General features: G+C 47.2%; 1 protein-coding gene and 1 pseudogene across 4 annotated transcripts in view; one reads left to right on the top strand and one right to left on the bottom strand.

Moving 5' to 3' along the window:
- The window catches only part of BTBD9 (BTB domain containing 9), a 406941-nt gene that overhangs the window by 38724 nt on the left and 352372 nt on the right, over nucleotides 1–15845 (bottom strand). Inside the window, exon 10 of one of the 4 annotated variants that reach the window (XM_040644647.1) lies at nucleotides 2545–2851. The exons of the other annotated variants lie outside the window; for them this stretch is intronic. Within the exon in view, the coding sequence (XP_040500581.1) occupies nucleotides 2833–2851 (19 nt within the window). The 3' untranslated portion in view covers nucleotides 2545–2832. Of the gene's footprint in view, nucleotides 1–2544; nucleotides 2852–15845 lie in introns of those variants that run through there. 4 annotated transcript variants of the gene reach the window in all.
- Nucleotides 6944–11862, top strand: LOC121106040 (annotated as a pseudogene).

Raw genomic sequence — 15845 nt, 5'->3', positions numbered from 1 at the left:
AATCCCTCTTCTGTCAGACTCCCTGTGCGGCAGAGGGATTTGCTGCCTGCTGCGGGACCCACCTGACTCTCCCTTCCCTGCAGCACCCCCGCCCCCCCGCCCCAGGGCCCAGCTCCATCTTACCCCCAGCCAGGGGGGATGCAGGAAGGTATCAGCAGTCAGGTGAGCCCTGCTCTGGATCCTGTTCTCAAGCACTTGGGTCCTAGGAACTGGCTCTCACCTCATTCCTTGTCATTCAATGAGCATGCCACACCCCGGTTCCAGCAGTTATTCTATACTCAAGTCAATGCCTTCCCCCAGGGTCAGCACTTTTACTCTAAAGGGCCAGGCAGTAAATAGTTTAGGCCACAAGAGCTCCCTGTCACATATTCTTAATTTTTTAAACAACCCTTTAAAAATGTAAAAGTCGTTCTCAGTTTAGAGGTTGTATAAAAACAGGCTATGGGCCAAATACGGCCTTACTCTGCTGAGTTCCCTTCATTCCCTAAAGTCCTAAGGTCCTGCTGTAACCCTTCCAGCCCAACAGTCCACTTCTGAACCCCAACATCCAAGGCTGTGACACTCCCAAAGTACTTCTAGGCTGTGCTATTTCTAGAAGAACCCCCCTGAACCTGCTAGACTTCCCCTAGGGCTGCTTATCTTGACTTTTACCCCTTCCTCCTGCAGAGATGTTCCCAAATTTTCTCTTCCATCCCAGGAGGAGGTTGAACTCACGTCCAGGTTCTGACTTTCCTGATCTGGAATGTCTACCACCAGTTGCCTGGGTTTTAACCCATAGGCTGAGCGTGTGTGGCACAGACAGGAAGTCACAAGAGGGCCATAGGAAGCCATGACTGGGCCACCTCACAAAGGAAACACCGGTTGTCTTTTCTTTATTCTCCAATCCCAATGATCAACAGATTGTCTATTTCTTGGGCACAAAAATTGAATGACTAGTTATATATGATATTTAATTTCTACACATATGAAATTTAATTTCTAGTGATGCATGACATTTTATCTGATAGGGGAGAAACAATCCATTTATGGAGTGTGACTTTCTAGATAGGCCACTCTCTCTCCTACGGTTTTCTGTGAGTGCCCGCCCAGAATGTGCACCAGGCTTGTTAATACTGACAGCTCCTGATGGCTGACGAGCTCTTTGCGGAGGGTTTAGTACGTAGAAGCAACACGCATTCCGCTGCCGCTCAGTCTGTTCCTCTGGAAGGGGCATGAGGATGTTTCTTTATTACGTTCTCTTCTTTATTTTTTTATTTTTTTTTAAAGATTTTATTTGTTTATTTAGAGAGAGACAGTGAGAGAGGGAACACAAGCAAGGGGAGTGTGAGAGGGAGAAGCAGGCTTCCCACCAAGCAGGGAGCCCCATGCCGGGGCTCCATCCCAGGACCCTGGGATCATGACCTGAGCTGAAGGCAGATGCTTAACGGCTGAGCCACCCAGGTGCCCCTATTATGTTCTCTTCTTTAGACTAAATAGTCTCTCCTGACTGAGTTAGCTACCGAAGTCCAGCTTCAACTTTCACCTTCCTGATTAATTCTCTGACTTGAAGAAATGGTTCCAATCTTGTCCTTCCATCTAGGACGGTGTCATGCATCTCCCTCGCGGTCTGACTGTGGAATAACACAGCTGACAAGTTTTGTTATTCATGAAGACTGAGTAAGGCCGGGTGGTTGTGAAATGGGTGTGTTCTTACAGTAAAATGAACTCAGCACTAGAAGAGAATGTCGGCCGTTTTTGCCACACCAGCCAACAATGAACACTTGTTTCACCTTCCCACAGACATGGTGACCTAAATTCCACCTGCAAATAATTTCAAACACTGAGGAAGGCATTGAGCCACCCCTGTCATCTCACAGGGGTGACAATCAGACCTTCTTTGGAAATTTATCTTTAATATGGTAGATCGCTGGTATTTAATATGGTTGTATGGTATATCAGGTCCATGATTCACGAGTTGACATGTCTGTCTGTGGTTAAAGTACTCAAATAAACAACATGGAAGTGAATTTGTTGAAGGCCAAGATAAAGGAAAAGTGGTCCACTTCTTAGGCCGCCGTGTTTGCCTGGCTGGGCTGCTGAAGGCCGAGGTAGGGGTGAGTGAGCACGAGCCCAGAGTGGGTCGTGGGCGGTACGTGTGGTGAGGACAGGGCAGGCCCCACCTTCTGCGGCACTGTGGTTCTGGGTTACTGACCTTCACCAGCCCACTGAAGAGCAACCTGTGTTCTCACGGCGCCACACTGGGTAGAGAGATCTCTGGAATGGGAGCTTACTCGTGGCTTTCTTTGAATAAGCTTCTTTGGCAGTGACAAAAGCTTCTTACCTCCCCAAAGTAGCTTGTACTTGAAATATACTGCTTCTAAGAAAGGGGTGTAACCCTATCAGTGTTTTCAGTGGGATTCGAAGCTATCCTTTCTGCATGGTTTGACAATATACACTTGTACTGGCCAACAAGGGATCTTTTACTCAACTCCCATAAAGTTTTACAATGGATGATTCATTTCAGAAATGAGACCTGATAATGCAGATTTATCACAATGAGAAGCCTGCCTTTAAAATGTGATTTAATGATGCCTCTACTTATTCACTGACATCTTTATAAAACTGTTAGTGTGGAAATATATTTGTCTTTTCGAAAATAAGTCTTCCTTTTACAAGTATCGTGCAATATGAGAGCCATCCATTAAAAATGCAGCGGCAAGAGCAGCAGTGGTCTAATTGCGCAGAGGCAACGCTGCACTGAGCACTGCCTTCTTCCGATTCCGGCTACACCAGCAGGCGTGGCGAACATCTCTTTCCTTCCAGCAACCTCCACTCACGCACGGAGTCCCCAGCTCAGGGTCTGCTACTGTAACTAGAGGGCAGAGAGAGGCTGTCCAAGGTCACCCAGATGCAATAATGCTGTAAATAAACAAGCTACTGATTATGACTTAATGCTGCTTTTCTTCCTACCTTAACTTGGTTTATGAGCAGATCTTGATGATTTAACCTTTCAGCCAATTAGAACAGAAGGTTTGATTGACAGCAAATGAATAAATAACATCTTAGTGCAGGAGATAGAATCATCCTCCCCTATTAATCAGTCCCTCTGCCCGTGTGCAGGTAACACGATATTTATCACGCCACACTGTTACAGTCCCTTGGGGTGTCATTTCACGGCCTACCAGTAAAAACTTCACATTTACAGCAACTGCCCCTCTATTACTGTCGATAACATCTAATTGATATGTCAAACCTCCAAGGGAGGCAGTAAATTGAAACACTGCCTCCCCCAAAGAAAACAAACTGGCAAACAGGTAAATCCGCACCTGCCTTCTTATAATCGCCCAGACGCTTCCCCTCCAAAAGCCTCCCACCAGGAACCCACTGACATCCCGTTCACTCTGGGCTCAGACACCCAACACCCCACTGCACAGACACACAGGCCAAGAGCCCACCCCCAGAATCCTGCCTGCAGAGCGTCAGGGAGCCCTGAACACGGTCCACGATGAGCATTTAAATCATTTTGCCAGTGGAGCCCAGCTAGACTGTAAGCGCCACAAGCATTATGTGGTGTGCAATCTGGAAGAGAGCAGTAGCAGCCCAATTAACGATACCGCAGATCTCCCCTGAAGACCAGGAAATGCTGTCGGAGATGTGATCTCATTTACCCACAGCATGGGGAGGAGCCGGAATAACGATGCATTGTTCAGAAGAAACGAAACCCAGGGAAGATAAGACACTGGTCTAAGTGTTTATCATGAATTGTATACATTTGATACCAAAATACAAGATTTATCTTAAGGCGCCTGGGTGGCTCAGTCAGTTAAGTGTCTGCCTTTGGCTCAGGTCATGATGCCGGAGTCCTGGGATCGACTCCTGCTTCGGGCTCCCTGCTCAGTGGGGAGTCTGTGGCTCCCTCTGCCCCTCCTCCCACTCATTCTCTCAATCTCTCTCAAATAAATAAATAAAATGTTAAAAAAAAAAGACTTACTTAAAAAACAGGGTTTATAGCCACTCAAATATAGCACTTAAAGGTATTAATAAAAATGTTTAAAAATCACACTGATGAAGAGAGAAAGGACTAACCTGTCATTGATAATTCAATCGTTTTATTTACTTAACAAAAGAACCTTGATTTTAATAATGGACAAAATGAGATTCAGAATATAATCCCATGGAGGCGCCGTGAACTGAAAAGGTTCTAGCTGAAGAATATATAACACTCATCTCTGTCAAAAATAGGAACACCCACATACATCAAAAGTAAATTATCAATCAGAGAAAGACAATTATCATATGATCTCACTCATAGGTGGAATTTAAGAAATAAAACAGAGGATCACAGAGGGGAAGAGAGGAAAAAATAAAACAAGATGAAATCAGGGAGGGAGACAAACCATAAGAGACTCTTAATTATAGGAAACAAACCGAGGGTTGCTGGAGGGGAGGGGGGTGGAGGGATGGAGTAATGGGGTGATGGACGTTAAGGAGGGCACGTGATGGAATGAGCACTGCGTAGTATATAAGACTGACGAATCAGTGACCTCCACCTCTGAAACCAGTAATACGTTATATGTTAATTAACTGAATTTAAATAAAAAAAACAAAAGTAAATTAGACATCCATACAAAATACTGACTTGTAACTAGATGTGTGACACACATGTAAATAGGGGTGTGGGCACATGTGTTCTTTCTGGCATCCCATTCTAGCTCCACCCACTGCTTTCTTTACTAATTCTGTACCTTAAAAAAAATTTTTTTTAAATAGATCTAATGTGAGGCAAACCAGCAGAAATGAAGTTATAATCGTGAGTTTGGGGGAAGATTTGTACATTATCACAAATAATTTAGAAAGAATTCTATTAAAAAGAATCCTAACAGCTGATCCCACCGAACTACAGCGCCGAACAGTCAGCCTTCTAAACGCGGGAAGGTATCCCTGCACAGGAATTCGGAATTTAGATATTCGGTTATCTTTCTTCCTACCCAGTTCCTCACCCACCCGCAGGTCTGCCCTGTCCCTGTCCCTGTCACGCTGTTCCTGCCCAATCTTGCCATTTTAGCCAAACCTTTTATTTTATTTCCTTTGTTTTTGTTCTGTTCCTTTCCTTTCTTTTTTTTTTTTAATTTGCTACTGCCCCCCCCCAATCTTCCCCAAATGTTCCCAATTTCTCATCTTGCTTTGGAATCCCTGTCTTGGTGTTCCTTCTTCTTGTGGTCTTTCAGAATGGCTGGGAGTTCTTTATAATTCTGAAGTACGGACAATTCAGTAGTAAGATTTACTTGAGTCTCATGGCCTGCACAACCTCTTTTTCTATGTTGTCATTCCTCTTCTTGGATTTATCTGTCTGCCTGGCTCAGCTGGCGAGCCCCCGGATTCTGAGCAATACTCCTAATGTTGGATACGGTCTTGAGCATACTTCTGGATGACGGCCATCTCATAATGACAAGAAAGAAAAAGATTGTCAAAATCCAGTGTCACTGCTTGGGGGAAGATGATCCTTGGGGCAAAACCAATGCTGGATGAAAAATATTTAAAAACCTTGCACAAAGGCTTTTAGAGATTACCAGCCAAAGTACACACGATGGACAAAGAGCAGAAATGGAGAGGCTCTGTCTCCTGGAAGGGCTGAACATGGGTAAAGAAGTGCCATGAAAGAAAGGTAAAAATGTAACAACAAATGCTTGGGGAAGAGCAAGATCTACAGGAGAGAGAATGATCCACTAATGAGCAAACACTAGTCCGTCGCTAATCCAAGTAGACAGCTTTCTTCCCATTTCTAATTTTCATGATTTACGTGTTTAATCAGAGTTACCCAAATATCACCCACTACACACTCACAGCTCAACACGGGACTTGTTCCAGAGTATGTATGTCAGGTAGCACTCACAGGGCTTACAAGACGTGGTCATTCAGGACGGAAGTATGATTTCAAGGTAATAATGAAGTGTAATGCAGCAATTCCATAATCTAATCGGGTAAACCCATAAACGTGGCTCAGAAAGTCATGTGTAGCTGAAGGTAAGTAACTTCAGATGGAATTCTTGCTGGCAGATGGTGAATGCATGTCTCAAGGAGCTCACTATGAGATGGGGACATAGAGTCACCATGGACAGGAAGATATGAAAGAGTAGGCTTTCCTCGTGGGTGCTCCCCAGGGCAGCCTTTGCACTTGTCTCTACAAGCTTCGTCAGAAATCCACTGACCCACCTCTGTGCCTCTGGGGGGGCCTCAAAGCCATCCATCCCTTGATCACCCACAACACCATGAACAAACAGAACAAGAACAAACTGGTGAAGGAAGTTGCTACCTCTTGCCCAATGATGTGTCCTAGAGGCTCTGAGACCCACTTGAATCAAGTCCTAGCAGTCAAGTTCAGAGGTCACGGGGAGAGGCAGGATGCTCAGGGTACATGAGGAAGCTAGGCCAGCAAAGCTGGTGAAGGTCAGGAACGTCCCTAGTTGGTAAGATCTAGGAGAACAGAGACATTCTCTGGCTCTGAAGTTGCTAATCTCTTCCTGGGAACACATTCCTTTAGTAACTCAAACTATTCATATGTAATGGCATTATATGGGTTTTGGGAATGCAGATGTGAACAATGAAAGCAGACAGGGTCCCTACTTTCCTGGAACTTAAAGCCTATTGCAAAGACAGAAACTAATAAGCAAATTACAAATAAAATTATAAATCATGACGTGTTATCAAGGAAAAGAACACATATTATAAGAGAGACTAACAGAGGAGGCCAACTCCATTTTGGCTGGAAATGGTCAATTAACCAGCTTATCTCAATGGTCATGTGCACAGCCGGGCAAAGAGCAGAGATTAGGGACTACCTATGAAAGTGCAAAGAAGTGGCAGAAGCAACCTTGGACTTCAAGGAGCTTATGACTTGGTTGAAGAGATCCAGTGATGTCTTACTTTTGCATAGTTTTACCACTTCGCGATTACCTCCATGCACACTGCACCGAAAGAGACTAACAACACTTGAGCTTGATGAGTGAGCACAGTCCCTTGGCTAAGATGGAACATAAGGTTCCAGGCCAGAGGCAGACTGGCTTCTTACTTCCCAGGCATACGGAATCCCACGGCACACCAGCCTGCCTTGCCCCAAGGTGCTTACCTATCCCTGTCCCTGCCTGTTCCCTAACCTGCCCTCAGTGGGTCTCTCTGCTCCACCCACACGAATGTTGGTAGGCTCGTTCAGGTTCCTAGAAATAGGTCACCACAGGTTTTAGAGTGGGGATGGGAGTGTGAAACCCTCTGTTTTGGAAAACTGATAAGACACCAATCCCTAACTAGGCAGTTAGATTGCACAATTCAAAGTGTAGTGACTTAGGGAAGTCACCGTCTCCTGGGTGAACGAGGCCATCGCAATGGGGGAAGGTGAGTGTTTGTCCTCCTACAGACATGGGGCACAGAAAGTCAAAATGGAAGCTACCCTCCAAGAAGATGACAGGCACCCTAGAGACCCAACACTTGCCCCTCCTGCAACCACGAGAAGTTTTGTGAGGAGAAAATGGACCGTGCAGGCAACACCAGAGTCATCTCTTGTATGTGTACCTAGAGAAATCCCAGACACTGGTCACCTATCTGTCAGAACCAATGGATGTGTATAGCAATAGGACAGATGCCCATGAGGGAGCCAGTCAGTAACAATGCAGAGGACTCTTGGCAGTCCTGCCTGCCTTGGACCTGCCCCACCATCCAGGCCTCTGTGTGTATGGAGTGGGTATAGGTATGGCTGTTGAGTGTGTGTGGCCGTGGGGATGTGCTCGGGGACATGGCATGGAGTTGAGGTGGGGTTGCTGGGACCCCAGGGGCCTGAACTGCCTCACTTGGCTCTGAAAGCCTTTAACCTGCTGCTCCCTCACCCTGGTGTCCTGTCACCCTGGGCAAGGGCTCTCCGGGACTCTCCAGGCCCCTCATCCACCCCGACAGCACTCTGCCTGTTAGAACCGGATGGCCTGCCCTCCTTTCCCGCCTTCCAAGGCGTGTGGCCTGAGATTCAAAGCCACAGTCCCACAGGCCCCTTGGCTGGGTCCTGGCAGAACAGCCCCTTTTCACAGTAAGTCGATTTTGTAGAGGAGGAAGGGGCTGGGCTGGGGACAGCTGTCAGTCATGAGCCCTTACATAAAGCAGCCTAGAAAAACAAACAAACAAAACAAAGCAAGCCAAGCTGGAGCACAGCCAGGCGCTTGGAAGCTTTCACAGATTTGGGAGGGGGGTGCCCTTGCTGCCGCTGCACCCCTGCAAAAGGGAAGTCCATAAACGGGGACCCAATGGCACAGGGCAGCCAGCAAGATGGCGGGAGTTCGTAGCGGATCTGGGGTATGAGTTAGCCATGACCAGGATGAGCCTGGCTGGGCAGCTCCAACAGGCCCAAGAACCGCACACACAACAAAAGAGTATGAGAGAAAAAAGGCTAAGAATCTAGGGGTGATGCCAAGATTTTTGACCTTGGGAAAACAAGAATTAAGACTCTCAAAGCATATGTGGGCCAAAGAACACTTAAATCTCATGGTGCTTGCTCAGGTGTGAGGGCACGTGTGTACACGCACACACATGCACACGCATAGTCACAGAGTTCCCTCCCCCGACATAAGGGGCTTCTAAAGCCATTTGTGGTACCGTGGGGATCCAATTAACCACGGTCTCGCACAAACATTAAAACACTAGTTAGACGTGAAACACACTGCTGTGGCCCATCAAAGGCGAGCTACAGCTGACAGGCCAGCCCTGAATAAAACAAAGGCCTAACGACGGCAGGGCTGCTCTGGAAGCAATCGGCTTTATAACCACGATTTGACCCAGGATTTTACGGCTGAGACGAGCAGAAGTTTGCGCAGTGTGAGGCCGACTACTTAACAAGTGTGTCCTGGAGTGGCTTTCTTACCCAGCGTGTACCTCAAGTCTCCCCTGTGCCAAGTCACTGAACGGGGAGACCAAATGCTCTGCTACAAGGGATGCGGTATGCGGTCCAGAGGCAGGTCAGGGATGCCCTTTCTTCACGTTCTCAAAGAATGCTGGGGTGCTGATTTCTCTCCAAGTCAGACCACTTCGGGGGTCTGTGCTTTGAAGTCCTGGCTAGAGGCATTAGTGCTGACACTTACTGCTGTTTTAAGGGCACATATTTATTATGGAGTTCCCGGCTTCTATTCTTCCACCTCCTGGCTCAGGTTTCTAATCCAGAGATTCTCGGAGGACTAAACAATGAGCCTCTTGAAAACAGCTGGAGAATAAAGAGCCATGTGGTGAGGCCTGGCTGGATGCTCCAGCGGACACACGCGTCAGTGACTGTCCTTGTCCCTGCTGCTCTGATGGGGCAGGAGGGAAGGAAGGGGATCGCGGCATGAGGCAGGGCTGGCCACAGTGGCAGCGGGAGTTAGCTGGCTGAGGCACTGGTTCAAGAGTGCTCCAGGAGAGACCACACAGGCCTCTGCCGAAGGTCACAAAGCTGCAAGCTCCTCCTGCTGACGGAGGAGAGTGTCCGAGTGCCCTGCTCTTCGAGGGAGAGCATAAGAGAGAGGGCTGCCAGGCTTCCCATGCCAAGCACCCAGGCACCTTGAGACTGATTAGTGCAGACTCGAGAACAGCGGTTCTGTTATAATTTGGCACTTCTGGAACCATCTGTGTGTGGTACTTTGCTCTGAAGAAGCTCTTCTGCCTCTGATTGTTGGGACCAAGGCTGTCCGGCCTGCTGCCCCTGGACACAGAGCTCAGAGTTACAGAGTGGCTCTTGCCCTCCCTGAAGCTCCCCCCTTCAGCTTCTCGCCTGGCATACTGCTATCGCTCTAGGGTAGACCCTCATCTCTAACTGCTGCTTTCTGGTTTTCCTGTCTCCAGTCTCTCTCCCTGCCAATTCGTTGTCGTGCTCTCGTAGGCACAATCTACCCGAATAAGGCACACCTTTAACAGTCGTCTCTTCTGCCTGAGAGGAGAATGAGGTTAAACTCCCCGGCATGGCGTCCAGAGACTTCCACCGTCTGGTCCCACTCTGTCCCTCTAGCCTTCTCTCCAGCTTGCTCCCTGTGGACTCGCTACATGTCAGGGGCAGCCCAGGGCGCGCTGTTGGACAAATCCTCCTACCCCCGAAGCAAGAATGGGCGGTCCCTGGACCTCCCAGCCCACACTCCAGTCAGGCCAAACCAGGCCTAGTTACCTGAATGCACTAAGCTATGTCACATCTCATGTCTTCGCACACGCTGCCCCTTTTGCTTCGTGTGCCTCCAAATAAATGCCCTTCCCCACCCCAGAGGGTGCCCCAGTCGGCATCTGCCCATCTTTCAGGATTCAGTGTCAGTGGTACTTCCACCAAGAGACCTTTTCGACCACTTTACTTATTGATTTCTCTGTCTCTGGACCCAAACTGAGCACCTCATCAAGTCCAGGAACTTAAAAAGAGGAAGTGGCACAGAGTAGATGCTCATTAAATGTGTGTTGAAGGCATGAGGAAAACATGTTAGTGCCAGCCTCTGGGGTTCACAGAGTTAGAGTCTCTTCTCCACAAGACAGCTCTGCACACAGTTAAAGATCATTATCAGGGGCGCTGGCTCAGTTGGTAGAGTATGCGACTCTTGATCTGGGGGTCATGAGTTCAAGCCCCATGTTGGGCACAGAGTTTACTTAAAAAAAAAAAAAAAAAAAGAAGATCATTATCATGACCTCACAACTCCCTTGATCTTATCTTACCTGGGTCTTGTTTTATCCCTGGTTCCTTCGGTGGACCTCCTCCCACACCACCTTCATGATCAGCTTCACGAACTCTCATCACCTGGTCATTTGCAATGTCCTTCTTTAAGCAGGGACACACGTGTCCTGCCCAACACGGAGCACAACAGGAAGGTCGCATGGGCATGCGGACACTATGCAGCCAGTGTAGACTAGGACTGCCCAAAGCTTATAGCAGCCTCATCCTGTTAGCTCATATTGAGTTTGTGGCCAACTAAAACCACAGCTTTTTTTCACATAAACATCTCTCAAGCTTGACTGCTCCCTACTGTACTTGCACAATTGATTTTCTGGACCTAAATGGAGGGCATCACATTTATTCCCATTAAATCTCATCCTGTTGGTTTGGTCCCACATTAGAGGCTGGAGAGGTCATTTTGAATCTCATGTCTGCCCTCTGTTTTCTGTCAGGGCATTGATAAAAACAGTGAAATGTTGAAATGTCCAGGACTGTGGACAGAGTCATAAGGTACATATCAAGAGTTCTTGTCTCCTCTCCGCTGTCCCCACACCGGCTCCCAGTCCAGTCCATCAGCAGTCTGCTTTCCACAGCCAACCACTCCCCACCATTCCCGCTGTCACCACCCTAGTCCGAGACCCTGTCATGTCTTTTCTGGGTTATAGCAACAGCCACCTTACTCGTCTCTCAGTTCCATATTTATCTCCCTCCAATTCATTCCCCACACAGCCACTGGAGTGTCTTTAAAAAGCAGAAATCAGCTCATAGCACTCTCTTGCCTAAGACCCTACATAACTTCCCGTTGCTCTTAGAATGAAACCCACACTCCCTACCAAGACCTGAAGGTCATATACGATCTGAGAGGTCCTGGCCTCTCCACTCCACCTGGCACTGTCTGACTCCTTCCCTAGGCTTCAGCAGCACACACACCAAGTTCAGTTCTCCTTCGTGGCCTTACATTTTCCTGAAATTCTCTGTCCCCAAGCCTCTGTAAGGCTGGCTCACTTAGCTCAAATGTCACTTTGTCAGAGAGGCCTTTCAGAGCTCAAGCTGCTTTTTGTCTACGAGAGTCCCATTACTAGTTACTCTCCTGTTTGATTTTCTCCAGCATTTACCAGTAGTTGCAAGTTTCTTCTTCATCTGGTATTGCCTCGATGAAAGTAGGTATCTTGTCTGCCTTTCTCGGTGCCTAACACTTAGTGGGTGCTCAGTTTGTTTATTTGTTAAGTGGACAAATAATAGTGAGAATTATGGAATCAGGAGAAATGAAATATATTTGCTATATGTATTAATAAGAATGGTTCTTGGTTCCTTTCTTACCACTGTTATTCTTATCAATATTTTATGATGCCATCAAAGAATCAAACAGAATTACCAGCAAGGAGTTAGGCTAGACAATAATTGGTAGTAAAAATGCATTATGTGGGGTAACACAGACATGCTACTTAAAAACCATGCACTCTGAGAGACCTCTAAGAGGCCGGTGCAGAACCAACATGGCACATGTAGCTCTGTGGTCACAGGATTAGACTGGTTTTATATCGAAAGGGCCATTTTTGAGGGCTGTTGCTCAGTCAGGTCAAAGTCACGTAAACGTCTCTAACCTGCGTTTATATGTACTTACTCTAGTGTAACATTAGGGGCAAGGATCGTTCTGATTTCAAAATCTGAATTTTACTGACTTAGAATCCCATTACAACGGCAGTGTGAGACTCTATAGTGGGGACTCATACTGCCGACCTAGAATGGAACACATTAAGTGGGCTGTAAATGGGGCTGGAATCAAGAGTCTGGCAGCTCACCCGCCCCACTGCCACTAAGCCAACCCTCCCGAAGGCTCCACCGGCTCCCAGTGGTCTGCTGTGGTCTAGCCACTTGTGAGGAAAATATAGGACCATTCTTTTTACGATGTCAGCAAGGTCCTCCTCTCACCCCAAAGGCCCAGAATGAGATCTCTGGATTTGCATTCGTAAATTAAAAATGTATTAGGGGCGCCTGGGTGGTTCAGTCTGTTAAGCGTCTGACTCTTGATTTGGGCTCAGGTCATGATCTCAGGGTTGTGAGATCGAGCCCCATGTCTGGCTCCGCCTTCGTGCCTCCCCCTTTTCCTCCCCTTCTCTTAAAAAAAAAAAAAAAAAAGGGCAGTAGAGCAGTAATCCCTGGTGCAGCCACACATCTGGGGAGAGAGAATCATGAAACAGGAGACAGGGGAAAGTGAATCTCCTTCCCATGCCTCTCTTCCATCTCAAAAGAATTGCAAGGAAAAGGCAGAGAAAGTACAGTGGAGACAAGTTATGCTTCTCTGCTGTGGTCTCAGTATAGCCTCTTTCAACAGCTAAGAGCCCCCCAACATCAGTGCGGGCCTTCTGTGAGCCAAAGTTGCAGGGGGTCTGGAATCTAGAATAGATGCTAACAAAACAGGGCCAACACATGAGGGCCTTCCCACTGCACAGAGCTGTCCCCAGGCCCCAACATGAGTCCTTTGTGGAAGGGTACTTGTGGCGCTGGCCTGGGAATGCCTGCAGACTCTTTGTTCTGTTTTAAAAAAATAACAGCTTTAGTGTGATACAATTCACGTACCATAAAATTCACCCTTTTAAAGCCTACAATCCACTGGTTTTTGGTATATTCACCGAGTTGAGCAACCATAACCACAATCCCTTTTAGAACAGTTTCATCTCCCCCAAAAGAAACCCCTTACCCTTTAGCAGTCACGCCTCATTCTCCCCAGCACCCGCAGCCCCTGGGAACCAGCAGTCTACTTCTGTGGCTAGGGATTTACCTATTTTGGATATTGCATACACATGGATCACACAATACATGGCTTCTTTCGTGCAGCAAAATGTTCTCAAAGTTCACCATAGTTATAGCACGTATCAGTACTTCATTCCTTTATTTCTGGCCAAATAATACTCCATGGATATATCACGTTTTGTCCATCCATTTATCAGTTGACAGACTTTGGAAATGTTTCCAGTTTGGGGCCCTGATGACTAACGCTGCTGCGAATGGACACTCATGTACGAGTTCTGTGTGGACACTGGTTTTCATTTCTCCTGGGGATATGCCTAGAAGTGGAACCTCTGGGTCCCACCGTTTCTTTTTAATGACTATGCTATCCATGAACTCCTCAAGTTCCGGCTGTGACTTTTAAGTTCGAGATCAGGAGACAGATGCACATTAATATATCTCAGCTTCTACCAAATGGCAGGAGTGTGGCAGTGAACAAACCAGATTCAGTTCCGCCTTCCTTACAAAGAAGAGGTATGCAATTAAAATGCTTTCTTCTGGACACTTCAAGTGGCCCCATCATTTAGGCAGGCCTGAAATCCTCCCCTCCCTTGCTAAGTCTGTGAGTCCAGTTTCGGGGCTGATCAGAGCGGTGCCCACACTTAGCTTGGGCTGGGGATTCTGGCTATTCCAAGTTTAGTCTGGAGGAGTTGGTTTGGGCTTCACAGAGGAGATGACACTGAGTTGGGCGTAAAGGATGACCTAGAATTCACCGGAGAAGCGGCAAGGGTGGGGATGGACAATAAAGACCCGAATTCGAGGTGGTGTCAATAACACATGGATGTTTCACGAAGATGAGAAAGGCCAAGTACAGAGAACAGGTAGCAGCCCACGGCACTGAAGGCAGAGGGCATACACAGAAGGTGGATATGAAGTTTGGGGTCAGACTATAAGATCTTCAAAGTCAGGCAGAGACGTTTGGATTGTGGGCAAGTGGTGGTAGGACAGCTGTGTTTTATAGTGGCAACTGCACAGGCAGAACAGAGGAGAGATAGGAGGTGGAGGGAGAGGCAGCGGAGACCAGCTGCAAGATGGGAAGACAGAAGCAAAGAGAATCGACGCAGACGATGGAGAAAAATGGGTTGAGTATGATTAGATAGATGTTTCTAGGTTAGGGAAATGTACAAAAAGGCATTAGCTTGTATGTGGCAGTGGGGGAAGGAGGAGTTTAGGATGAGTGGACGCTGACGGGCCCTTGTTAGAAGACACTGTGGGTCAGGATGCCTGGGTGGCTTAGTCCGTTAAGCGTCTGCCTTCAGCTTAGGTCATGATCCCAGGGTCCTGGGATCGAGTCCCGCATCCGGCTCCCTGCTCAGTGGGGAGCCTGCTTCTCCCTCTCCCTCCGCCCCTGCCCCCTCTCATGTGCTCGCTCGCTCTCTCCCTCTCTCTCAAATAAATAAGTAATCTTAAAAAAAAAAAAAAAAGAAGAAGATGACACTGTGGGTCACTGTGTGAGTTTGGTCCTGGAGGTTTCCCCATCCCCTCTCTTAGGCAGTATAGAGCCCCACAGGCTGCCACTGTCCCTTGCTGATGGAGGAGGCTTTTATGCGCAGGGGTAAAAAGAAGCCTGATGCTAGCTCTCTTGGCTCATACCTACCAGAGTGCCTCAAACCTGAACACCCCAGTGAGATTTCCCTTTACTGCCGCTCTACACACACTGGCCTCTGAGAGACACAAGACACATGATGGGGCACAGTCTCTGCTTCCTAACAAGTCAGTCACCCATCCATCCGGCAGGTACACTCCACCTCCCCTTTCCCGAATAAGTTCTTCTTTGATCTAACAATTTTTTTTACTGAATAAGTTCGACAGGCAACTTTGTGTAAGTTTGAGGTGTACAGCGTGCTACTTGGATACATTTATACATTATGATTGCCACTGTAGTGATATTTATCACAGTACATAATTATAGTACAGTGTTGTCTATATTCATTACATTGTGCATTAGATCGCTATGACTTAATTACTTCTTGTTACAAGTTTGTACCCTTAAAACACCATCAATCTTATCCACCAACCTGTCCACGGTAACCACCATTTTACTTTGTCTTTTTATAGGTTTGGCCTTTTTAGGTTCCACACAGAAATGATATACAGAACCCATCTTTCTCTGACTCATCTGGCTTAGCATAACGTGCTCGAGGCCTACCCATGTGGTCCCAAACGGCAGGACATCCCCCTTTCTCAGGGCTCAGTCATATTCCATTGTGTATATGTACATCTTTTTTTTACCCATGGAATGAATTAAGTAAGTTCTTACGAAAGTCAGAGAAGCTCTCTTACTGAAATAGACTTTTTTGTTTGTTAACAGGCTGAAAGTTTTGCCTTCCAAGGGCTTCCTAGGGAGGCTGACGATGTAGAAAATCCACTTCCCAGGGTTCAG

Source organism: Ursus maritimus, unplaced genomic scaffold (genome assembly GCF_017311325.1).
Source record: "Ursus maritimus isolate PB19 unplaced genomic scaffold, ASM1731132v1 scaffold_30, whole genome shotgun sequence".
Classification (NCBI taxonomy): Eukaryota; Metazoa; Chordata; class Mammalia; order Carnivora; family Ursidae; genus Ursus; species Ursus maritimus.
Note: the sequence above shows the minus strand (reverse complement) of the source record. Positions and strands in the feature narration are given on the sequence as shown.